The sequence below is a fragment of the Passer domesticus genome, chromosome 7 (genome assembly GCF_036417665.1).
Source record: "Passer domesticus isolate bPasDom1 chromosome 7, bPasDom1.hap1, whole genome shotgun sequence".
Taxonomy (NCBI): Eukaryota; Metazoa; Chordata; class Aves; order Passeriformes; family Passeridae; genus Passer; species Passer domesticus.
The window spans coordinates 41,425,532-41,451,916 of NC_087480.1; the positions used below are offsets into that span (position 1 = coordinate 41,425,532).

At 39.5% G+C, this 26,385-nt stretch overlaps 2 protein-coding genes across 3 annotated transcripts in view; one reads left to right on the plus strand and one right to left on the minus strand.

Annotated features, from left to right (window-relative positions):
* The window catches only part of NR5A2 (nuclear receptor subfamily 5 group A member 2), a 77,278-nt gene extending 60,912 nt beyond the window's left edge, over positions 1–16,366 (plus strand). Inside the window, exon 7 of the mRNA XM_064427964.1 lies at positions 13,150–16,366. Coding sequence (XP_064284034.1) covers positions 13,150–13,397 — 248 coding nt within the window. The 3' untranslated portion in view covers positions 13,398–16,366. The remainder of the gene's footprint in view (positions 1–13,149) is intronic.
* Positions 1–26,385, minus strand: part of ZNF281 (zinc finger protein 281) — a 320,112-nt gene that overhangs the window by 227,767 nt on the left and 65,960 nt on the right. For both annotated transcript variants that reach the window (XM_064427963.1, XM_064427962.1), the window contains 5 exons: positions 20,739–20,923; positions 13,622–13,709; positions 6,726–6,789; positions 6,315–6,508; positions 5,429–5,530 (listed from right to left, as the gene is read on the minus strand). The gene's annotated coding sequence lies outside the window, so the exon portion shown is untranslated. The remainder of the gene's footprint in view (positions 1–5,428; positions 5,531–6,314; positions 6,509–6,725; positions 6,790–13,621; positions 13,710–20,738; positions 20,924–26,385) is intronic.

Sequence of the window (26,385 nt, forward strand, 5' to 3'; positions counted from 1 at the left end):
ATGGGGAAGGAGACTACAACAGCATCTTTCCTTCCCAGCACCAAAAATTGTAACAGAGATCAGCAAACTGCTTAGGACAAGATAGACAACACTATCCAGTCTTTCACCAGGGGAAAACTTACAGCCTAAGCAGGACAAGTGTCCCTCAAGCCTGGTTGAGGCAGGTTGGATGGGTGGTAGCTTGAAAAAGTCCTTTCCTCTTGTCTAGGACCACCCTATTTTGGGACACATTTGTCTTTAGAGAATGGAGTCACCAGCAAAGGTGAAAAGGGCAGGTATCAAACTCACATGTCCTAAAAACAGTGCTGGAAGACAATGCTGCACAATGAAAATATCTTCCAGAGAGGAACATTGTGAGAGGTGACTCCACAGTCACCAGAGCAGTGGGAGCAGTGTCATCCAGACTGCACACTGTGCTCCAGCTGGCCACCTCTTACCAGCAGTACTTCCTCACTCTCTGTTTTCAGACAGGAAAAAAAGACCCTCACGATTAATTAAAACCATAAATGAAGCTACAGAGATGAACCAGGGAGTAAAGAGGGAACAAAGCAATTAAGAACTTTCCTGTTAAAAATTCACTAGGCATACTGCAAAATTCAGAGATTGTTATGCCCCTCAAAAGTGCAGTAGAGAGAAGCAGACACTTAAAAAAGCTTTCATTACTTACGTGCCTTTGGCTCCCTTTCAGGATACTGTGGAACTGGAAACAGCTACAGTAAATGTATTTTCTCTGCATTTGCCTTTCTTGACAAAACACCTCCAATATTTTGATCTCAAGAACAATCAGCTCTTTTGCATTTCCTTTTCAACTAACTGCAGACTTTTGCAAGTTAAAAATTAATGACAACTTCTCTTCCTCTTTTATTTTTTAAATAAAACCCTTCTGTGCTCTTTTCTGAAAAAAAAATGTCTTTTTCATACAACCTGTAACTGCTAGTCTAAATGGCATTCCCACCACTCTTTCTCCCTCCTCTGTGGTAACACACAAAACGAATTCCACCACAACAACCTGGTTTGGGGAAACCATTATTCTGGAAATGAAACATTGTGTTGTGTCCTTTCCCACTATTATGGGCAGTCAGTCTGTTAGAACATATTGGACGATTACAGGTTAGTCTTTTCAGAGAAAGCCATGGGTTTCAAGTTAGCAGTAACCATCTATCAATTCTTGAGATTATGCCATGATTTACTGTCACAGCATCATGTATTCTCTGATTTTCTGCCTCCTGTGAAACATTGTGCTTTCCTTTTCTATTGATGTATCAACTATAATAGTTACAAGCAGCTACAGAAAAATCAATAGTGAACTTTCATTACTGTGCACATAAAGAGTACCATGCTGTGAGAGCACCTACTTCTTAAATAGTCACCAGCAGTAAGGTACACTATGGATGTCTCTTATTTTGGTCTAAATGAAGAATGTCTGAATTGAAAACAACAAATATCTAAGATTTTTCTCACCACTGGATTCTATGTCAAGTTTTCCAGTATATGATTTTTTTCCCCCAAAGTGTCAGGCTTGATTTATACTTTCTGTACTCTTATCTGTGTATTTTTTTAATATAACGCTGACAGAGGAAATTAATACCAAAATTAATTGCTGGGCTGTGCATGACTTGGTTGGACAGAAGCAGTAAGAATTGTGTTAATCTTTGTTGAACTAGTCTATCTTAGTCAAAGCGAGCTGACTGGTGAACAGACCAATAATCTCGGTGTTAAACACAACTAGGATAGAGCTGAAAGAGTGCTACCACATGGTGCTACCACACACTCAGAGGTGCTCCTAGGACTGTGCACTGGGAAAAGCACTGAGTTGCCTTTCAACGCAAGGTTTGGAAACAAATAGTGTCATTTTTGGTTTAAAAATACTTGCCTGCCTCTGGGAACAAATTAACTTCCAATTAGCAAATGAAATGAAGAAAGGCAAGAACAGTAAGCATGTGAGTGCACTGCCTTGAAGAAGCCCAGGCCATTCAGCGTTTCAAGTCATTTCCCCAGCAACTGGGCAGGAGTCCCTGCAGGGCAGGTGGGCAGCTCTACTGCAGGAGTTAGTGGTAACTGTGGCATTTTGAGACTATGGTGATTTACAGCTGTAAATGCAGTGGTTGATGCTCAATACAGTAGATTTGAAAGCCTGTGGATTTCCATGAAACTAAAGCATGAGGATGCACATTAATTGTATCCTGCCAAATGCTTATCCCACTGTCTGCCATGGCTCCAAGGCTACAGGAAAGCACAATTTCTTGGCTAGTGAGGATCTGGAGCCCCATAATTCATGCTCCTCCTGTTAAGCCTGTGACTGTGTTGTCTATGGAAACATCTCATCCATATTTGGCCAAAATATTTCAGTCTGAGCTGAGCAGTGAGCACAAATCTGCAGTTTTCCTGCTGCTGTTTCTTACTGAGCAATTGAAATGTTAAAAATGTGCTGAGGCAGTACCTTACTGAGAGTGTCCAGTCCTTTCTGACCAGGACTTCCTGTCAAGAAATCAGAGACAGCTGAAAAGTAAAACTCTCTCCTAAGAGCTGCATGTTTGAAATGCAGGCGTAAGAGTACTTGCTCTATTCCTCACTTCCCTACCCTGTTTGATGAGTAACCATGCTGCCAGAGGGACTTTCAGGTGGGCTTTTCTTTACCTTTCATATCCGTATGTTTAAGAGTTCAAGGAATAAGGATGAAGAACACATCCAAATCTTTGTAAAAATAGCGCAAAGGCTCTTTTGACATACACTGCGTGCCTCTCCAGTGTTTCCTACAGGCAGCACTGACACTTTGCAGTGTAGTTGCAGGTGTCCCTATCAGGGCTTCTGTCGTCCCATTTGCCAAACCATTTCCACAACTAAGCTCAGACATCTGGGACTGTAAAAAGGGAAATTTGCAACTCCCACACAGATTAAATGTCAGAAACAATATATTCTCAAATACTGCAGCAGAACATTATCTCTGTTAGTTGTGCTCATTGTCCACAAAGGCAATACTGGCAGCACTCCTTTGCACATTTAAGTGAATTCATGGGCTGCTGCAGTCAGGTGTGACAGTGATCTGGTGGGTGATACACTCCTGTATATGACATTACCAAACTTGTTGGCTCTTTTCATCCAAGCCAGTGTGGTTTTGTCAGTGCTAATTTGATAGGGGATTGGAACAGCACCAGCTTCAGTGTACCATCAATGTCTTGTGAGCCATCTGCAGCTACAGTTACATAGAAAATAACTGTAACTGCCTAAAGTAGAGTCCACCTCTTAATAACAGAATTCAAGTGTTTGGATAACAGGCATCATAGTTTCTACTGTAGTGCTTTCAGTATAGAGCAAATAAATGAAAGCATTTAATTTTGTTATCTCAGCACAATTATAAAAGATAATAGTTCTGTGACTGATTTCCACTTCTTGTATCTTACACAGGCACAGGTGATTGTCTTTTTCATGTTCTTTCTAACCTAGAATCAGCTTCCACTGATGCAACTCGGTTCAGTGAAAAAAACCTCAAACTGTTAGTGCAAATACTGGCACATAGAACTAGTAAAATCATGTCTTGAAAAGTCTCAGAAAATGGTAAAAAGAGGTTTTTGAAATCAATGATTAAAAGACAATTAGTTCTCACGCTAAGCCTTGTCTGAAAATTGTGCAAAGAGGCTTAAAACTCTGAATTATTTGTCAATTATGCTGACAGAAAATCATAGCAGAGTGCTGTACCTCTTAGATCGGCATGTCACTAAAACACCTTTGCTTAATTCTTCTTCTCTCAATGAGAATATATTATAATAATTTTTGCTCCTGTGGGAATTTGGATTTAACAAAAGAATAAAGCCAAACAATATTCACCCAGTAATAAAAATCTGGTATGAAGTTCAACCATTATGTGGAAAGCACTATATAATCCAAACTGGCTGGTCTAATATTTTTAACCAAGTTGAAAAAGTTTGAAATATAATAATTAAATGCAAATACAGTTCTGATCCCAAAGACCAGAAGAATGCCTTTAAGCTAGTATTTATAACAAGAGCTATTCGACCGAGCTCTCTTGTAAATTTTATCATACCTGAGGCAGTTTTCCTCAGTCGATTAGCTGGAAAGCTGAATATATCCTGAGGCAAACCAGACATCTAGTACAGGCTAAATTCAACTACTGGAGCTTAAATTTGGCTTAATATATCCCCACTTGGATCTGCCTGTTTAATTCTCTTTCATATGATAACGTTGGTTTATTCATAGTCTGGACTTGCCACCTGAACAAACTGTACCTCATATCTTATTCTAATGGAATAGGAAAACTTTGCAAAAACCACAAAAGTTCCTGACTAAAAATCAAATGCAAATTTGGGATTAAAAACTGTTTTGTGAAGTGACTACAAGATTAGTACAGAGAGATTTTTCCCCTAAGGACTACTGCTTTTTATGATCATGCATTTTTTATAATCTGCAGAGACAGATGGGCTTTATAAAAGGATAGAGCCTAATACTCAAAAGGGTTTTAAGTGGCAGCTGCATTTCTGTGTTTTAACCTCAGTAGAAACTCATATCCTATATTTTTCCAGAAAATATTTATATTTCTTCTTTTTCGGACTATATCACCCCTTGGTCAACTTCCAGTGGCAGCAGAAGAAATATCTGTGAAATTAATCTGTTCCATTATTCCTACTTTAAATGGTACTTGAGTAGCAAGAGAGGGACAGAAAGAGAAAGGATAGATAATGTGCAAGCTTCTCATGAGACCAATAAAGGCAATCATTCAGAAAAGTTACAAATGTCTAAGCAAAAGCAGGGCAAAATTTTTCTAGGTAAAAGCATATCTCTCAAAAATTTTCATTCCTTATTTTTTAAATATTCAGCTTCTTCTCACCTAAATAATACATTGTTTTTTGCTCCTCTTAAAACTATACCACACTATTATTGCAATTTGCATATAACCCCCTTTCTGCCTCAGTTCGTAACTTCAAGGACTTTGTGTGATGTCCTATCACCATTCCCAGGAACTTCATAAATATTTATGACATCTTAAACTATTCACACCCTACAAATTGCAGGCATTGACAGATAATTCCCTTAAAACACCAACAACTCTGTGTGCTATTGAAGATTAAAATGATGTTGCAGAAATTAACTGAGGAAACTCTTTGGTTCAATAAATTTCCTACTTAGTCTCATTTTTTAACTTATCAGAAGCCTAATTTCTGCTTTTATGAAATTTGATACTGTGATACTACTGCTCTGGCAGATTTGCCTGCATGTAAACATATATATATATATATGTAAAAAGCTTGATGATAGGAAGATAATTAGCACAGTAGTTTTGCTCCCAATGCTCATTCTAACTAAATATTCAAAGAGAAACATTTATTGCCCAAACATGTAGTATGGCCCAAACATATAGGTGAGGAGTTCAGAAAAAAAAAAGAGTTTTGACTCACTTTCTTTCTTGGTTTACCTGTGAGACCTTCACTAAATCATTTCTGCCCTGGTTTTCCAATGTGTGCTCACATACAAATATGACCACGCCTCCACAAGACAGTGGTTACAGATTTTTTTCCTAGAAAAGAGAGATTTAGATTGAGACATTTTTTCTAGAATTGATCTGTCATTTACCTTAAGTGGTCACTAGATCAAACACACAAACAAGCCTAGAAGCAGGAACCAGAAAGCTACACCAGCCCAGGCAAGTTCCCTTTCCACCAGCCTACAAAGGCAGGCAATAAATTTGGGCTTAATCACATTGGGTTAATTTTTCCAATGCACCTGCAGAGCTTCAGCCTGAAGACTGAAGCACACTTTCACTGAGACCAGCCTGTAGCAAGCAATAGCAGAGACCACCCATTGGCATGGTGAGAGACTCCAGTTGTTCAGGGAATTTCCTTGAAGACACAACACAGCAAATTCCTGTTCTCCAAGTTCCTGTTCCTCTGTCATGTCTTCAAAGAAAGCAGCAGCTACTCTTTTATATGGAACATAATCCTGTCAGTGAATGCTTAAGCATGGACCAAAATACCCACAGAATAAAACTTTGGGCCATGGATGGGCTGCCCTCGGTCCCAGAGGAGCAAGAGACAAGCAATGTTTCACTGCTGACCCACTGGGCAGCAGCCAGGCTGGGACTTCAGCAGGGGCAGAACTGCAGGCAGGGAAGGAGCTTTAGAAAATGAAAGAAAATGAGGTCGTAGTGGAGCTTAAGCATGGCAATGAAATGCCAGCAGTGGAACCACTGCATGGGGCTGTGGTCTGTCCCCACATCTTCTGGGCTGGGGCATAGTTTCATCCCCAATGGCCCCTCATACCCTTGCTGTGTGGACCTACCACCCCTGGCTTTGTAGCTGTACCTGGATATATTTTTCCCTCCCAAGCTGCAGTGAGAAATGCTGGACTTTGTCTTTAAGGGTGTAGCTGGCTGTGGAATTTGGGACAGGATCTGTGAGCAACTCTTCCATAGAGGCCTGGCAGGATCTTGTTTTATTGTGTTTCAATGACCACATATCACGTATGCTTCATGTGCAAGTCATAAGGATGTTGGTTCCTGGGGTGTCAGGACAAGAAGTGAGTGGAGATTTTGTTTGTTTAACTTCCAAGAGAGTAAATGCAGCCTGAACTGCTGAAAGTCAAGCTGTTTTATTTTCCTGAGTGATGACTCAGTAATTACACCAGTCATAAAGATTCAAGAAATCAAATTAAGCTTTGCCCTTTGTCTTTACTGGTACTGTAAGAAAAGAAAAAACTGAAATGTAGTAACCTACTTCCACTGTTGCACAAGGAGAGGAATCCACCTTCTTTCCCCGTGTCTCTCTTCCCACTGCAGAGCTAACTGTGGCAAAAGCAATTATAAAATTACTCACAAAATCAATAAGCATAATTTTTAACAGACATCAGGAGCTTCTCAGGAAGAATCCATCATTCTACAATCTTTTTAGAACAGAAGAATAGCCTTCAATATTTTAAATAGCATTAGAACGAAGCCTACCACTATAAAGCAATATGAAATGTTTTAGTTGAGTCTGAGTTCTGAAAGAAACCAGAAGTCCATCAAGATTGAAAAGTGAGGGAGTGAAATAAGATCCAGACTAGGAATTGCAGCTTGTTCTCCTAAGTATCTTGTTCTCACTTTAAAAATATATACAGTCTTGCCCAACACTTGGGCATGAATGAAACATTCGGCTATAGAAGAATTTAATTAAGATTTTCAGAACAATGTGCCCTTTATCAGATGTTACGTTCAACTGAAAATGAAAATTACTTTATGACCCTAATAAATAGTCAGAGATCGACTGTTGCACTGTTACAGACAGCATAGCCACTGCCAAAAAAAAAGTCCTAAAGACAGGAAAAGTTTTCTACACATTCAGTTTGGACTTGGGAGTTTTAAGAAAAGTGCTTTTTGTTCTTACAGTTTAGAGGTTTTTCAAGGTTTGGAAAGTGCTAAATATATGCAGCTTATCACTGATTAAAAAACATCTATGAAGAATTGTTTCCCATGACTTCTAAGTGAATAATATTCAGCACAGTCCTGCTCTAATAAAATTGAAGGGAATTTTGCAGTAAGCAGCTTATCTTTACCATAAATCTTCCTTCATTATAGCATTTTGTCTGTCAAGAAGGCTTAGCTATAGAATGGCATGCATCTGCCTTCATGACAGATGTGCTATATGGAACTACTGCTGTTGCCCTTAGTTTCAGTGAAGGAGAATTGTGGGTAATTTTCAGGGATTGGCACTTAATCAACCATTAGTACACTTGCCTTCAAAAAATTTTTACCACATGTCAAAAATCTATCTGTGTTTTAAGTCCTATAATGCACAGATTTTGCAGAGCTAGCAGATAGTAGCAAAAGTAGTACAAAACTGTTTAAATTGAGGGAGGTTTGGTAACATCACCTCAGTCCTGGTTAATTCCCCCTCTTTGAACTATTTTGGAGTAAAAATCTTCATCAGAACTAACATATTCCATGCTCAAGCTCAAATGGGAATTGGCCTCACACTAATGCCCCCGATGAGAACCCCAGCCATGTGAGGAGGCACTTTGACCCTTTCCCTGATAAATCAGAATGTTTCTAGGCAGAGGCAACGCTGCTTCTTAAGCCATGCAGCATGGCTGGAAAGCACCAGGCAAACCTCTCAGAGGGCAAGCCTGAAGGCCATCCTGGCCAAACCAGCCTCAGCCGAGTTTGGAAGATGTAACAGTTTGAGCTGATCAGTCCAAAGAGCTGCTAAGTGTTTGTTAGAAGCATTGGGTTTCAATAAAGTCCTTAAATGATGGGGTTCATCAGCCCCCTCCGGTGAGGAAGCTCAGGCCAGAGCTGGTAACAAGCCCCAGTGCCTGGAGTATCCATGGGACTGGGAGCAGCTTTGTGAAAGGGAGAAATCCTATTTCCCATGAAGAGGACCAAAATCTTATTTTGTCCTTGTAATGGTGCAAAATGCAAAGAGGCAACTGAGCTGTGTTCACACCTCTTCATTGCTTCATGTAGAAACAGCATCGAATAAAAGACATGAGCAGTAAAATTCAACCAGCTTTCTCTGGGAAATATTTAGTGCTCCCAAGGAGTTACTATTTTTCAAAGTTAAATCTCTCATTCTGTTTCATTTTTCTTTTCAAAATTCCCAGACCAAACGAAACTCTCTATAGATTAGTACACCCCCAAATTTTCAGTATTTCATGTTTGGAATATGAGAGGGAGAAAATCTCTCTGAAACCTAAATATTTTTCCCCTCTAAAGACCAGACCCATTTTGGGGGAAAATATGCAAAAGTGTTCTCTTTGGGCTGAATGGTGTATGCAGTTTCAGCTTAATGCACAGTTTTATGGCAGATGTGGAAAATAATCAAAATGGGGGGCTATCTGGGAATACTGGCAGATCTTTACTGTGACTGCAGAGCAGATCCTGACACACTATAATACTGTTTTTGTCTTAATCGTCAAAAGTAAGCTATAGAGAACAAAAATTCTTTGTTTGACAGAAAAGCAATTGCTATTTCTTGTAAAACATATAATATATTCCAGAAGACCTAAGGGTTTACTTTTCAATAAGGATAGAAAAAGATGCGCGCCCCACTGTGAGCTCACAGTAAGGCTGTTTCATGTAAAAAGTTGGTAATTAGTCCCTGAGTGAATAAAGTAGAAGAGCTAAGAGACTGAAACTTACTGTAGCAACACAAAACACTTTTTTCTAGCTGCTAGGATTTAAAGGGTGTGTGGGTGGGAGGGGGGGACCTACTCCTACTCATTTAATTTACAAGCATCTAAACTTCAGAAAATGATTCCTTGCATTAACTTAAACATGTGTACTTTAAATTGTTACTAACCGATGTAAAGATCGATAAGAGACATTCCAGTTTTTTTAAAAATAACAGCAATGAGGAATTATGTGAAAGCATAAGGGATGTCGTGCTGCACACATCAGTAGCAGATTTCAGGCTCATTGTAGACGACTGCCTTCAGCAGCTACACCAACATTGCTTGGTGTCTCACCAAATTAACTCCTTAGCAATCAAAGGAAATACTTGTAAAAATAAATCGTTTTAGCCAGAGTTACATAATAAATACCAAGCACAAAAGCAAACTCAAACCACAGGAAAACCATCTACTTAAACCCCAAAGTTATTATTTACCCTCATTTGTATCACTACCAACCAACACTAAGTACCACCAGTGAAAATTGTACCATTTCTTGTACTACCTGCATATTTTGAAGTAACTGGAAACAATCTAATATTCACATGTTTTCCTTTGTTATTACTCATCTTAACCAGAGCTACAGTTTATGATTCTCTCTCAAAAAAAGCCACAATTTTTATTACAATTATGGGTTCAGCAAACCTATTTTTGACAGTATATAAGTATCACAGGAGAGCTTGCGAGTTTTACACAGTGCTCTCAGCACATATCCTTTGACTTCTCTCTGTTCAGACAGTCTCATTTGCTTTACTGCAACATTCACTGTTAATGTATATGAGATAAGAACAGATATCAAAAGTCATATGCAGAGATCTTGGTCACTTCACAGAGACTCACCCCAAATCAGGTTGCCTCTACATCCCTACTATTGTAATTGCAGTCCTGAAGAGATCTACCAAATGAATGTTGTAAATGATGTCCTAAACGGTGATTATTTGGACTGTCCCTGATTCAGTATAGAAAGTCAGGAAAATCTACATCTTTTCACTGGTTAGCTAATAACAACTTGTTTACAAGCACAGATCCTCACCACAAATAGCAAGAATTTGTTTAGAAAACAGACATTAAAAGTATTCCCCAGGCTGAATGTGGCATAGGAGCCCAGAACTACTTTCTGTTTACTGTTAGTATCAATTGGACTTGTTTCTACACCTCAGCTGCAGTGCGTATGTTGTCACATGTGAGCATTGAAGGAACTGTCCCCCAAGATGAGGAAAGAAAACAGCACAGACCTTCCCCTGCAGTTCTGCAATGCCCATGGGACTCCCTGAGGCCAGAGAGCTGACAGGGTCCAGGAGCACCTCACACTGCACCCATGCACTCACTGCCAAAAGCCACTGAGCCTGTGTTTGGGGGTAATACATAATACATAAAATACTATCCTCCTCTTGACTTGGAGAATGGCAGCTAAAAACAGAAGAATATGTGTCTCAAATTCACATATTAAATTTGCTGCTTTTGTAGAAAAACGTTAAAAAGTTTGTAATTCTCAGATTTTGTTTCTTCCTTATCTCTGTAAAAATTTATCTTGTGGTTTTTCAATAAATATATAGCCCACACAATAACATTTAAACAGGGGGTAAAAATAATAATGAACCTGGTTTTCCAAGAAGCCAGCACAATCTCATACACAGTATGGCTCAAAATAGACAGAGAGCAACAGAAAGATGCCCTTTGAATTTAAAGGGGATTGAAGCAGATAACAGTTTGTAAAACATCCTGACTTTAAAATTATTTTTACAGAGGGAAAAAAGTTCCAAATACTGATTCTGAAATGATCACACGTTACCTTTCTGTTTAATGGTTTAATCTCCAGCATAGCCCCTGTTTTCTGTGGGAATTTTTGTTCTAGCAATTCATTCATGACTATATTTTGCATCTGAAACAACCTATTTAAGCTAATTGTGATAGGTGATACTGTTTCTTTTTTAACTTTATAAAAATATGCTTAGAACACCCTATTTTTTAAATCAGGTTACACTAGCTACAAAATACCTTGGGAGTTTTCTGTAGGTACATAAAATAATAAACAGCTGTATTTTGTATGAGAAAATGTCCAGTTTAGTACAGGAAAACATGATTATGCAAAGATCTCCAGAGACACTGGCAAAAAGACTTTGGATAAATGAGTTTGAATAGCTAAGGGACCAGGCATAGCAGCTTTGAAGTTTCCAGTCCTCTTCACTTGGGATAATGTAAAGTTCAGATGATTCTTGTTGGACAGCCATCACAATTTCAGTATTACTGGCAAGTTCTTTAAGTCAACTAGCAAAATTCTGGTGGATGTTACGTCCCCAGCTCCCAAACAAGCAGCACAAATCCAGGAGTCACTCGCTTCATTTCCACAGTGAAACTGGGACAGGAAAGAGGCAGGCAATAACAACCCCAGCAGGAAACCCTGGCCCCGGTTCATGCAAGAGGGAATCCAATGTGCAGCTGGCAGCCAGCACATTCCAGAGGGGCTCCTGCTCAAAGCCTGGAACTCGGGCTCTGGAGGCTGAGTGTGCTGCCACCGGGACCCTTGGCATCTTTCCTATTCTCTTGTTCTAAAGACAATGTTTGCCTCCTCCAACCATTTCCCTCATGTTCCAGCACAAGTTATGTGCAGAAACCAGTATTTGCTCTGTTTAAAACACTTCTAGGAAAAGCTGCAGTGAGACCCAATTTTACACAGTCTCCCAGGCTCCTGATGGAGTGGGTGACCAACATGTGTTCCTGTTTTGCAAAGGAAAACACTCATTTCCCCACAATCAGAGGCTGGCATTTACAATGAACCAAATTCTGCAAAATTCTCCATCTCCTGGGCTCCAAAAATATCCACACGTGAACAGATTTGTCTTTATACAAAATGAATAAGCAGCATAGTTTTGCCCAGTAGCACCATGCTTTAGCCTTACGAGAAAGTGCTACAGTACTCTGCTGATGGTAAAAATGATCAAACACAACCAAAACAAGCTCTCCCAGCAAGTGCTCTCTAATCAGCTCCCTCTTCCTGCATTAGAGCAGCACTCTAATTTGCAAGCTTTAGAATAACTTCTGCATTCACCAGACATGTTAAAAGACAATTTCATCCGAGTGGTTTTTACACAGGGGAGCAAACAATGAGGAGATAATATACTGGCATTTATCTCTGACCAGCATTTCCAGAGCTTGAACTTGCTGTATAGGAACAGAAGATAATCAAACAGAGGCAGAGTGAACAAACTGTACCTGCCGTGCTGATGTAAATGCCCCGTTGTCCAATACCAGAAAAAAAACAAAAATCAGTGTTGGATTTCAGAAACCATATGCAGGTTAAAGGGCACCATTCTTATCTAGTATTCCACCCAAAGGACAATGATTTCATTTTATAAAGATCATTAGTCAGTGAAATATATATTTTAGAGAGTTTCTAGTAGGGAATATTATTTTGGCAGTCACTGGAGTGTACCAGATGGTTCATTAACATAGGCTAGACAAGTCAAAGGCTTTCAGAATCATTTTGAAAATGTCAAACAGAAACAAGAGCACTGTCACTTTTTATTAGAATTAACTACATCATACCCTGGACACAGATTTCACCTTGGGTCAGAAAAATTAATACAGAATTATTTGAATTGTGTAACATAGTAGGTTAAAGATAGGGCTTCCTCTTGGGACTCATTTGCTAGCAATATATTATGGTCTTCTACTTTAGGAATCCTCAACCTTTCTTTTTGTTAGCTATGAAAAGAGCTGACCTTGCTCAGACTCCATTGGTGTCTAATTGATTTGAGGTATATGCAGAATTTCAACAAGACACTCCACTAAAGCTCTTTTGTGATCATTTTCCCAGGAAAGTTGGCAAAAGGGTTCACTGAATATTCAGCAGCTTGTAAAGTATGCTTTTGTCAGGAGGCAAAAAAATGCATCCATTTAGTGAAACACTGACTTCATAAACAGGAATTAAAATGCAACTGAATTGTTACCTGTTTTGTTTTTGTTTTTGTTTTTTTTTTTAATATCATTCAGATGTCAAAAATCTCGAGAACTTCCAGCTTGTGGAAGGTGTTCAGGAACAAGTGAATGCTGCTCTGCTGGACTACACCATGTGTAATTACCCACAGCAAACAGACAAATTTGGGCAGCTTCTCCTGCGACTACCAGAAATCCGGGCCATCAGTATGCAGGCTGAAGAATACCTCTACTACAAACACCTGAACGGGGATGTGCCGTGTAATAACCTTCTCATTGAGATGCTGCATGCAAAGAGAGCATAAATTATACCCATTAGAGCTTCTGCTTTCAAGGAAAAGAAATTATTCTGAACTGCTCCAAGCAACACTAATTAAAACGTGGTTTTAAGACTTTGCAAAATGGTATAATAATCAAATACTAATAGTAAATAAGTGATGTATCAGGGTATTTGTATTGCAAACTGTGAATCATATGCTACACATCCCCAAAGGAATCTATATAGAACTTTATCCTGGAGTGAACTTACCAAGTGGATACCATCACCAGTGTCATGAAAAAAAAGGACAGAATGATCGTTGTATATTTAACTCTGCTGATTGCCAACATGAAGAAACCTAGGTGAAAAAAAACCTGATCTGTATTATTGAGCTAAGATGGTGGGGAATTTGAGTGCACTAAATTCCTTCACTGCATAGAAGGACTCGTAAAACAGTTACAACAGATGCAAAACTGCATCTACAGCATCTTCTGTCATCCTTACAGGGACCCAACACTTACTTCTTCTGTGCTAAATGATGTGGCATCCATTGAACAAGCTGTAAGAGAGAGCTGGCCTCGGCCACACGCTGGTGCTGCGGCCACCAAACCCTCGGAGCCGGGCCTGCCGGTGGGGCCTGCGAACGGCTCCCAGGAAGAGTCTGGGATCCAGTTAGCTTGGCACTCTTAACTGTGTTCTGAAGTTTGTTTTGTCACGTGTTCATGTTGTTCTACCAGGCAGTATCCCTCTTCTACTGCTCTTATCAGACAGCTGTTAAGCAGCTAAGGAAATATTCCAAGTTAAATTAGCCAATTCAACTGCATATTCAACCAGCTGCTAAAAGATGGCTCCACTATATATTCATGGCTGTTTCCAAATAAAGGAAATAGAGATATTTCAGCCATCCCAAACAACACTTTCTTTGACAAGAAAACAGAAGTTAGAACACCTAATACTGGTGTTAAAAAACTAAAAATAAATTTTTAAAACAATTTGTGATAAAAGAAGTGACAAGGGAATTGTGCAACTGGATGATGCCACAGAGCTTATTAAGAAATGATCTTTAAAATTGCCATTAATTTGGAAACTAAATTTCAACTCAAACATCCAATACCTAATGAAACTTCCTGTTTTCAAACTTAGGTAATATACCTGTTTTACGCAAAGAAAGAAGAGTGATACTGCTGTGTCTATGTAGGCCAAAGTCTGCTGCAGAACAAATATTAGAAAAGAACAAACACTTCTCTCTCTGTCCAAATGAAGATATCAGTATTAACATGTAGTGCCACATTTATAAGTCTTGCCTTATTTCATTATCCTTAAAGGTTACTGCGCAGGTGTAGATCAACATACATTTCAAAATAAAGTATTAATCTCTAGCATTAACAAAAACATAGTGTTTACATTCTTTAGGTCCTGTGGGGAAAAACTGTGATAAAATTGCAGAGCAGTGATTTCCTTATTATTTCTTTTAAATTGGTAATTATTTTACCAGTACTTAATTACTGTATGTCGTGAGACACTAAAATCAATAGGGGTATTTCATTTTTACTTTAATTTTTGAGATTATTGGCTGCACAATCACTTGTAGAAACTGTATAAAATCCTAATACTTTAATTTTTTTTTCATGAAGATTGCTGGCTTTTGAATAGTTTATTTATATTGTATATGATAGTTTTCACTGTAGACAATTATGATGCTAATTTATTGTTCTTTGGTTTCATCTTTATATAAGATATAGCCAGAATGAAGAAGCCAAATATATGTGTTTACTGTAGCATGTCTTCAAGTTAGTGGAACATAGTTCAGGGACACAGAAGGGTCTTTACAAATTAAAATCATTCACTTGATTAAATGTCTGTAAATCTTCATAATCCTAAATGTAGTTTATTTAAATCTATTGTAAATTATGTGAGTTGTAACTTTTTCTGTTTCATGTGAACTTGAAAAGGTGCATTTCTCTCACTTTTGTCCAACCATTCATACATTGTATACCAAAGACATCAGTTATTACATCGGCATTAGTACGAAGCACACGATTTTAATTGCCTGTATTAATCAGCTCTAATATTCTGTCCATGCATAGGGTACCAACACAGCAAACAAAGCCAAGTGTCTGCAACTCCTACATGCCTGTCTGTTACTGTCCTACAGACCTTGAGAAACCCAGCACAGCCCCTCAGCATCCCCCAGGGCAGATGGAAGCATTATTTAAATACCAGTGCTCTCCCTCAAACAAACGAACTTAACACTAAAGTGCAGGTGCCGATTGACGGTGGCTGTGAAATACACGAACAAGATAAGTGTGGTCATTCTTTCCTTTCAGAAAGAAAAGCAAAGCATTAATTCAAGTGTTTGCATTCTGTATTTTCTCTTTTTTTTTCTGTTGAAATGCTACAGTGAACTTCACTGAATATTAAGGAAAAAGCTGAAAAAATATTGCTAAATATTCATAGCACCATTATCCATCTACAGGACAGAAGAATTAAAATAAGAATGTAGAAGAAAGGAACAGTTTAGGTTCATGAAAATGGTTTCAGATAATCAAACATATATTTGCCCACATGAGGGGTTCCAAGAATCCCATCGTATTGCCCGAAGTACACGAACAAAACAAAACAAACCAAACCACAAAAAGAACCCGTTCATGTTAATTGTTAACTACTTTGCAACCAAGCATTTTCTTCTGACTGCCTTATTGATTACAGGATATATTAGTAAAAGCAGACTAAAATTCAAAAAGTTTAGCTTTGGCTGGTTTATTATAGTTGTTCTGTGTTTGTAAACAGACAATCTGTAAAGTCTGATTATTTGTATTACAGATGTTCTGCAGCTGCCTTGGATTTAAATCCATGCAACTCTTAGAATGTGCAGTGAGTTACTTGTTGAAGTTGAAGTTCTCTTACTGTATCAGTGAAATACATATTGTCATGTCAGTTCTTGCCAAGAGTTTCTCATCACCAATGGAATTATTTTTTTCAGTATTTCAATAAATATTGATATGCCCGTGCTGATTACTTTATAATTGTCTTTATAATACCATCATTCTGTTGAAATGAAGCATCAGTCAAAAATCAGTTACTCAGAAGGGGAGGTAAAATGCAGGAGAAATATGAGCACCAAAGAGAATTTGATACAACTCGAAGACTCAAGAAGAGCACCTTGGAAAGCTCATACAGCAATGGTGACATTGCCTAGGCTGAAGACAAGTAAATACAGCTAAAACAGTTTAGAAAAGGTGAATCTCTAACCAGAAAGAAATTTACTGCTTAATACTTTTAAATTAATACCTTTGATCTCATGCTGCACACATAATTTTCGCTTTACATGGACCCATAAAGAGTTAAGCAGCCAAAGCATCAGGGAGGGAAAATGACAAAACAAAAGAAAATCAGGTAACAGGATCCAGCAGGGCTCAGGGTAACCTCTCAGCAATGTAAATACATGGCAGGGCCAGGGGCAAACCCACAGCTTCCAACACAACTGCCAGTGCAGGCTGCCAAGGAGACAGATGTTACTGCTACTAGAGGAAAATATTTTCCTAAAGTTGCCCTCTGGCTCCTTTGAGCGCTGTTCTGAGAGCAGGAGGTGAAGTGGTCCAAGAGAGCTCGTCAGCTGTACCCTACTGCTTTGAGACCGAGTCCAGTGCTTCCCCTGAACTGGCTGGTACTTGAAACAGAGCTGCTCTCTCAGGTGCAAATGTTAATGCTTCAAGGGAAAAAACAGGGCTATAATTAGTTATTTACAAATCCTGCACTTGAATGAAACAAAGCTGGTTTAGTGTTGCAATAAAAGCAGAGTAAAACACAGAGGATTTGATGGCTTATAAATGAGGAAGGATTATTTTAACTTTTAGGAATCATAACAGAAACCCATGGTTTTGCAGAGACCCAGGGGAGATTTCAGGGTTGATATATTTTAGATAGTTTTCCTTACAAGAGATATATTTTGGTGCGATATATTTAGTATACACACTACATGTTTAAAGTATGAGGGGATTTATTTTTAACTGAGTTTGACACTGCTTCTGGAACAATCTGCTGTATGTTTTTATTGGAAACATGGAAAGAGTGAGTTCAATGTAACACAGGTCAAGTCAGTACAATACTTGGTGATCTTGACAATTTCCTGGAATGCTGAATAACACTCTATTAACCCCTACATCGAAACCCATAGTCTAAATACATCACAAGAGTTCTAACAATATTTTTACCTTCTCTGACAAAGTTGCTGGTTTTTTCCAGAGAAATTCCATACAGTTGCATCTGTCAGAATTTGCAATGGCAAACAGCATGAAACTAACTAGCAAACCAAGAAAGTTGCAGATAAACTTTTAGGGGCAGATCCTAGAGCTGTATTACACTATGATATTGGCATGAGCCCAAATACTTCTGTGACAGTCAAGAAAATTCAGTTGCACTTGAGTAGAAAAAAGATTCATTTTCTAAGGGCAACTTGTCAACAAAAAAACTTATCCTTAATGAGAAAGGTAAAAGGGGACCTGACCCTCAGATGGAGTACACAGCTGATGCCTACTCTGATGCCAGTGGATCTCAGCAAAAGGCAGCAGCACTAGAAGATACTTGACAGATACAGTCTGGGCTGGCACACACTGGTGGGACAAGATGTAGATTCTCTGCATCAAACACTCTTTGCAAACCTTTGGGTTTGCTCCAAAACATAACAAAATGCTCTCTATTTTGCTGACAGTTCTGAAGTCTGGCAGCAAGCTTGGATTTGCAATACTAGGTGAGTTTTCACCATTGCCCCACGAAGGTCCTGACCCATTTCCCTTTTACTGTAACTTCTCCAAGTCCTACCATTAACTGCTGTGAAGCTGTGAACATCCTGTGCGTGCCCCAGGGGATAATTCAGACTTGAGGTAAAGCAAGGTGGTGGAGCACAAGCTCCTGATGCTGTCTGCATTCATGGAGGCCTAGACCCCTGCTGCCCTGCCTCACCAAGGACTGCAGGGTTTACCATTAGCTGCTAATAAAACAGAGGCCAAAACAAACAGCACTGGAGTCAAAATTGTGTCCACTGACATCTTGCCCTCCCCGTGTTCAGGATCAGGGTGTAAATGGGTGAAATGCCTCTCAGGCTCAGTTGCAGCATGTCAGAATGCTTCCAGTAACACTGATTGCTTATCACGCTGCTGCAGACCAGAACCTCAACAGAGCACGAGCCTCCCTGTGCGATGTTGATGTCAATCACTCTGCCACAGATGCTGCTGAACATTTGCTGGATACCACCAATCCAGGCTGTCAGTTGCAATTATTGAGTAAAAGAGGGACTCTGCAGCAGAGGGAATAAAGCATGTTTGTGGGAAGGACCCCAAACAAGCTCCTGTTTGTACAACAGAAAATGCTGACGGCCATTCAGTAGCTGCTGGCATGCCTACAGATGTGTGCACACACCCCACATGCCACCTCGGGGAATTCCTAAAGCATGCTCAAACATCCAGTACTTCTGTTCCTGTATCAAATATTTTATGAGGCACAGCTCCCTGAGGGACATCGAGTTTCAGTCACACGCACAGCTCGATTCCTGTTTCACAGCGGTGTCCTCCCACTCATACAAGCAGAAGAGTGTTGGTGCAGAATAGCAGAGAAGTGAGGCAGGCATTTCAAATCAATACCCTGGTGTTTATACCTTGCACTACATCATGACAGCTGTCCTGCTCTTTACAACTTGATTTTGATCAACATGTATCAAAGAAGGGAAGTTCTGCAAAGAGCTCTGCTTCCTATACCAAGGCAGACCACTACAACTGTACATTAAGAGAAGGTCTGTAGGACTGCCTGTGTTTGAACTCAACAGTAAAAAATACAGTGCTGTAAATGTCTATTATGATCAGTCCATAAACTATAGTAGGGAGCAAAAGAGATAATGGGGGAGGAACAGCTCCAAAAGTAAAATAAAAAAGGAAGCACATGAACATGGAGGAGACATGAGGATATTTATGTCTCATAAATATTTAATCTTGATTCACTTTTAATCTAAAAGAAAAAAATTAAATAAAATATGCTAGATTATTATAATTGCTTTGAACTATTAACAAGGCCTGAATAAATTATCATGTATGTATTTTAGGGACCTGCCACAGTAAGCCATATTGGTTTTCATTTTCATTTAATAAACTTTGTTTTATTTTTCATTGTATATAAATTTCAGATAAAAAACATGACATGGAATAATTGATTGAATTTATTTAATCAATTCATTCAACTCATGCTGTGAAACCAGAAGCTTATAATTGGAGTATGCTTTTATTTAGCATCAAACACTACGGCTGCCTAACAAACTGTGTCAAATTGTTTTTTTCAATTCACAAATGCAATTGAAGTATTCCACACTTGCTAAGACCACTTTCCTACGAGTCCCACAATACCTGGATTTGCAGTTGCAGCGTCCTCCCAAGTCCTGCATGCTTTTACCTACAGTACCTCAGATACTGAAGCTCAGTGATGCTGAACCTGAGAAGGTGGAGCTGGGACACATCTCACAATTTTTGTTTCTTTCTTTGTGTCAGTGTCCCTCCTCTGCTCACTTGTGTTATTGAACACCTAGCTGATGTTCTCCACACCCTCCCACTGAGGGCCCCTGTTTTTCAGGAGACCCTTCTGTTGTGTTCTCATTCCTTTTGCACCACTCAGGTTCCCTCTGGCACATTTCTACTTCAATTTTCTTTTTCTTTGTATCTAAACTTTACCAACACATCAGGATTTTCAGGAGAGTTTTTTTATATGTCAAGGAGTGGGAAAAGTCAAGGACATAATATTGTCTACATGTCTGAAGCAGCAAAGTGACCACCAATGTCAAAACAGGAAAGCAACTGCTGGGCCTGGTCACACCAAGCTGAAGAAGCTCCAGCCAAAAGCAAGACAAGGTCACCAATCAGCCCTCTGTGTCTTGGCTTACAATGACCAGTTCCACAGACCTAAACAACCTACAGTCCTTACCAAACATTGTTTCCAGAGAGGAAAGAGGAAACATCCCAGAATTTTAGTTAAAAAACTGCACAGAAATATTAATAGACGAATCTAAACAGAGCAGTGGCATCTGGGCTAGGATTAAACTATTTGAAGACAACCCTTTTTTCACTAACAACATGCTTAGCAATACTCAACATAACGAAGAAAATAGCCATTGACAAAAACAGGAAAGGGAACAAAATGTTGCTTTTTTGTTGTGCTTTTTTTTGTTTTGTTTGGGTTTTTTTTTGTTTTGGGGGGTTTTTAATTATTATTTATCAAACTTTGACCAACTTTGCCCCTTGGGCATCTGGCAGAGGAAAAAAATTTAAAAGAAAACCCACTGTACCTTCTGTAGTGAAACATTTGCGACACCTTTCCTTGCTGTCAGAAAAGCTGGCTGGTACCTCACCTGGTGTGCCAGAGTCCTGAGAACATCCTGCAGAGCAGCACCAATGGTGTCTCAGTAATGTTTAGTTCAGCATGGAGCAGCTCCTCCAAGGAGACAACAGGGGCACTCACTGGAAGCAAAAACACTGCACAGCCCAACTGCTCCCCTTGCGTTAGCACAGCACATCAGTGTCAGCAGCTGCCAGCCTGGAAACACAGACAGGAGGGAGATTTAGGGAGATTATCTGCAGCTCTAGAACTATGTTTCCCCATTGATATACTTGGAAGTAATTAATAATGCAGAATCACTCATGTATTGCCTGTGGGAGCTGTGAAGAAAATAACAGAATCTTAGTAGCAGGTATTTTCAGGTATTTAGACAATATTTGATTTATTAAAGGACCATTTTACTGATGCTGTTAGCTTCACTCCTCAGCAAATTTTCGTAATTTACATTTTGGCTCTGTTAGGACACTGATTTCATGTGACCAACTACACACACAAATAATATACACAAAACAAGAAAAAAGCTCCAAAAAGGAAGCGATCACTTCAGGGTGATAAAATCGAGGCCAAGAACACAAGAAAAACCCTGTTTTCTTCCTGGTAGTACTTTATAGTTGTTCTGCTTTGTTTTAATGCCTTCTCATGAAAGCTGTAAGTAATACAATACCAACCAACGTAGCCAGGAAGAAAATGTTTGTAGTTTAAAGAACTATTTTAAAAAAAAAAAGTGTATATACAGACATAATTGACATGTTCCAGAAGACGGAAAAAAGAGAAAAAATTCTCTCTCTTTTTAAATTATTATTCTTATTTTTATTAGCATTATTATGATTTTATATATATAATTGTGTATATATATAAAATTCTGCTCTGTTTCAATAGGTCTGTCAATCATGAGGTATTGGAAGCATAGGTCTGTAGTTCAGCTTGTATGAGAGTTGTCTTCTGGAGACCCAGAGCACACAACCCAGGAATTCAAAATGTTCTTCAGCCACAAACTTGCCTGTAATCTCTGAAAATGCCCAGGGTGCATTGCCTTGATCCTCCCACCTGTAGGACACAGCCAAGGCTGACCTACACCCTGTGCTGTTCCAGAAACACGACTGTCTCAGTAACATTTCAAAACCACAAGAAACACAAAAACAGCTGCTAAGTGATGTCAGGATGTGACACCTCTGGTATATCCACCCTGAAGGGATGCTGGCTGGCTCCAGAGCACCCAGGCTGCTCTGGAAGAGCGGCCTTGGGAAGCTGGATTTACCCAGTAGTTTTTGCATGCATCTCCCTGCACACAAAGTGTGGCTTTGGAGATGTTATTTTATTGACAGACTCCCCCTGTCCCAAGGTATTCAGAAAGGAAAGAAAGAACCAAAAAATGAGGCAAGCTCTCCTGGGAGAAAACACAAATAAGGAGAAATTCCCTCTTTCCGTTCAAAGGAATTTTCTTCAAGTTATTTGATATCATTTCTGTGAAATGCAAGCAGAGATTTCAACATATTTCTTCTGAGAGTATTAGTCTCTCTGACAACTCTCTCACTCTCTGTCTCCCCTCAGATTTCCCCAAACACACGATGTGCAGTCGTCGGTGTGTTAAAGTTAAGTGTTTCTCCCTTAGGTCATTATTTCCACTCTTTAATTGTTCTTTTAACCTTCTGTAGTATCATTGTTATCCAGACTGTGTTGGTGCTGCTTTCCAAACACAGATGAGTAACAGTTCCTGCCCTTAAGAGAGTATATTCTCAAAATAAACCTTTCCAATTCTCCACCCAAGACAAAACACACCAATTACAGCTGTAACAGTCTTCAAAGGTTTTTCAAAGTCTGTGAATTCCTGTTTCTGACATGAAGCCAAATACACATCTTTTATTAACGTAAAACTAAGCAGGGCCTTTTCCAAGAAACTGAGCTTGTGCTAAAAAACTGATCTTAAGGATGGGAACTTCCCCAGAAATAAACCACTTGAGTTTCAGACCTTTGCCATGCCTCATTCCCCAGGCACCATCTACCTCTGGAACTCCGAAAGGATCTCAGTGCCCCAGCCCAGGCTGTTCACAAGCAGCACTTACATGGCATGTGTAGAATGGGTACAACCACCAGACACTGCTGATGGAAACCTTTCTCCTTTTCCAGCCAGGATGCTAAAAGGTAGTTAGCATACCTGTTGCACAGATCAGTAAGAGAGATAAAAGGCAATGCTTAATGAGAAGCCATGCAAAATCACAACAGAAGCGCAAACAATTTAATTAATTAAAGCAAACCAATTAGAGCAAATAAAGTAGCTGAGGATGACTCAGGGCAGTCAATTCACTTTCTTATACTGAAGTTTATTTCCACAGCCCATTCACATAAGAGAGTTTATTTGGTTTCTGTTCCCTGACACACTGCAAATTGGAAACCCCCCAAGCTAATCCACACAAAAGTGCACTTTTCTGCAAGGCAGAGCCAGGAGGGAAAATTGCATGGGATTGTTTAAAAAAAAGAAAAGAAAAAAACAAAGAAAAATAAAAAATTGGGTTAGGAATGGGTCTCATTCTGTATTTGCTGTTGAAGTTCTGACCACAGACATGTCTTTGGTGATATCAACACACTGTAAAACCTCTATCAACCAAACTGATCTTTGATCATTACTTGTAGGTTGATGGCTACTTATTCTCCTGATTTGTTTTGCTAGTGTGTAATTTCTCCTAAACCACACTAAAAAATGCCTACTCAAGCCATGGCAGAACATTTTCACAGCACTTGATGTGCAAAAATTTTACTGCTGAGCTTTCAGAGGCACTTAGTTCACCATGCAGCTACTCACTCAACTGGGTTGCTGAACTGTAATAAAAGACATCATTAAGTGAAACAGTTAATGAGGGGACTCAGCTCATTCGGCCAGTGGTTACAGTTACAAGGAACTTCTTGTGAAGCTAACAGATAGAAAATCTATTTTGGTTTCCCAAACCAGCTTCTCTTGTCAGAGATAAACATGGCAGCTTCTAGTAATGCACATTTTCAGGAAGATCACATTTGCAGACACAGCCAGCACTGACATCAATAAATTATTCTACAACACTTGCTGGGATCCCACATTGTACTAAGAGTTCTGAGATTCCCACTCATTGTTGAGAATTTACTCTCCAAATCCACTGCAACCTTGCAGCACAGCCAGACAAATGCACTGAAACATTGCAATCCATTTCCAAAAGCAAGACAACATCCCTTAAAAGTTTGTGCTTCATTACTAAGGTACATCTCCAAGGCAGTAGTCACAGAGGCCATCAGATTCTCCTCCCTGCTCCACCTCCTCTGCTTTGAAATGTCCCCTCAGGACAGCCTGGCTGTCCCTTGCCAGAGCTGGTCAGGACAGCAAGCAGAGCAGGACTGTGCCCAGCTGTCCTTCACCATGAGAGGAAGTTACCACACACCAAACATTTTAGAAGCATGAAGCCTATAAAAACAGAGTGAAAAGTAATGGATTCTTTTACAATATTAAAGCAAATGTGTCAACAATGTAGTAACTAAATTAATCTGTAGAATAGGAGACAGATTCCTGGAAGACAAATTCCAAGTTTCCTTGAAGAAAGCAGACAAATCTGGAAATACATCCCTCAGAAAATTCTGCTTTGGACCTCCTAGTTCAACAACAGGTAAGAGTAAGTCTCCTTTCTTCTTTGACTCTGCCAAGGGTTCAAACTACACAAGTCCTGGGGTGGCTTCCCACGTGCTTCATGTTCACAGGTTCCTCAGAGAGGAACTGTTCCAGAAGGACACAGCATTTCACACACACCATAAGGACTGTTGACACCATCAACCATAGGACCATGTGACTGGTGGCATATGATTTGTAAAAGGTAAAGCCACAGAGCACAGCTATTACAGCTCTTCCAAAGAGTGCATTTCAAACACTGAGAAGTGTGTCCACACTCCAGCTCTGGCTGATGCAACACACAGGAAGTACATTAAGAATGAGAGAGTTTTCTATCGCTCTGCCTTAGTGGTGAGTGCTTTTGTGTTCAGAGAAGTTGAAATCCAGCATGTCTACAACTGAAAGGTTCTGCTCTCTAATAACATCACTGATACTACCTGTATGATAGTGTAAAAAAACCCCAACCCTAATTAAAGAAAACAAAACCCTAATTTCATCCATTGCACAGGAAGATCACTAGCATGAGAAAGCCCTGACCTGGGCCTGAGTCCCTAGCTACTACCACAACAGGCATTTGAAAAGGTTTTATGCTTAATAAAGGAATAGCAGGCAAGAGACAGCCCTGCTTTCACACTTCTCCCCACTACTACCCCTATGAAACAGTTCATGACTCAGGCTCTACTACTTTCATTATTTTGCCACCTCCTGTCTTAATTTTAATTACCAAAAACTAGATAATAATCACAGAACAAAAGGCACAGTTTTCTAGGAAAAATCTACCCATCTGCTCCAAGTCTGGTGACATGTCACTAAACTGTCATTAGAATAATTGCTTCTAATACTAGGTTGTACATGACTCCCCAGTCAAAGACTACAGCAACTTGTATAAAATACACTGCTATGTTGTAGGAACAAAACATTGCTTCTCAAACAATTCCTTTACAACAACAACAAAACAAAAAACAAACCCAACCAACCAACCCCAGCCAAGACAAAATGCAGCAAAATGCAGTCTGCTAATCACTGTGAATGCACTGTAACACAGTAGATGGCAAGTTCATGCACGCTGCCTTCCACAGGATATGTCTGGGGCTGCTGCAGGTGCAATCTCAGCTCTGCACAGGCAGTGCAAAATCACCCAGCAGCAGGAATCTGCTAAGTAGGTTGGGTCATTTATGCACTGACTGGGCAGCAATCAGTGAAGGGTACCTGAAAATGCAGCACTTGGTGTGGTCCTAACTCTGGGAACTTGAGGATTTTCTTGTCTGATCTGGCTTCATGAATGGCAGGAAGAAAGACAGGGGCTATTGAAGGGAGGAGGTTTGAGTATCCTCCATCTCCTCCCCACTTACACTAACAAAGCCAATGCCATCTAGTGTTCAAGATACTGTGATGTAAAAAGTGGGCAAAGTTGTGCAAATATTGTGTGCTGTGAAACCTGAAAAATGAAACTTTTTCACTGGATAATTTATGCCTCTCATCATAAAGAGCAAAAGAGCAATTTATACTGGAAAGGTTGATTTTCAGTACCTGGAAATGTTCCTACACTTTCCTCTCTATAGATTCAGCAAAAAGGGGTATTTTGCATCTGCCTCTGTATCCTTCTCTTTCTAAGCATGGCAGAGGGGGGGAAAAGTCAATAATGGGCAAATCTTGCACCAAGCTCTATGAATGGCAAAAAAAAAAAAATCCCCAAGAGATTAATTAGATTAAACAGCAATATTCAAATTTAGCAAATGTGTACCATTGCAAGACCAGAGCAATTGTGAGCTGGATTTTCAACAAAACCAGGCAACAGACTCTATTCAAGGACATATGTGCAGTCAATAACATCCGTAACATGACAATACAGGACATTTTAAAAAGGCAAGACATAGAAAGTTTGTAAGTATGAACACACACAACACAAGGTCTTTTTGTTAGGGAACAAGGAGGTGAGTATCATCATCAGTATTTAATGTGCTTTATAAATGCCTTTTGTTCAAGTTTGATATCACTTTCAGAGTGAGGGGGATTTATCAGCTTGCTTCTC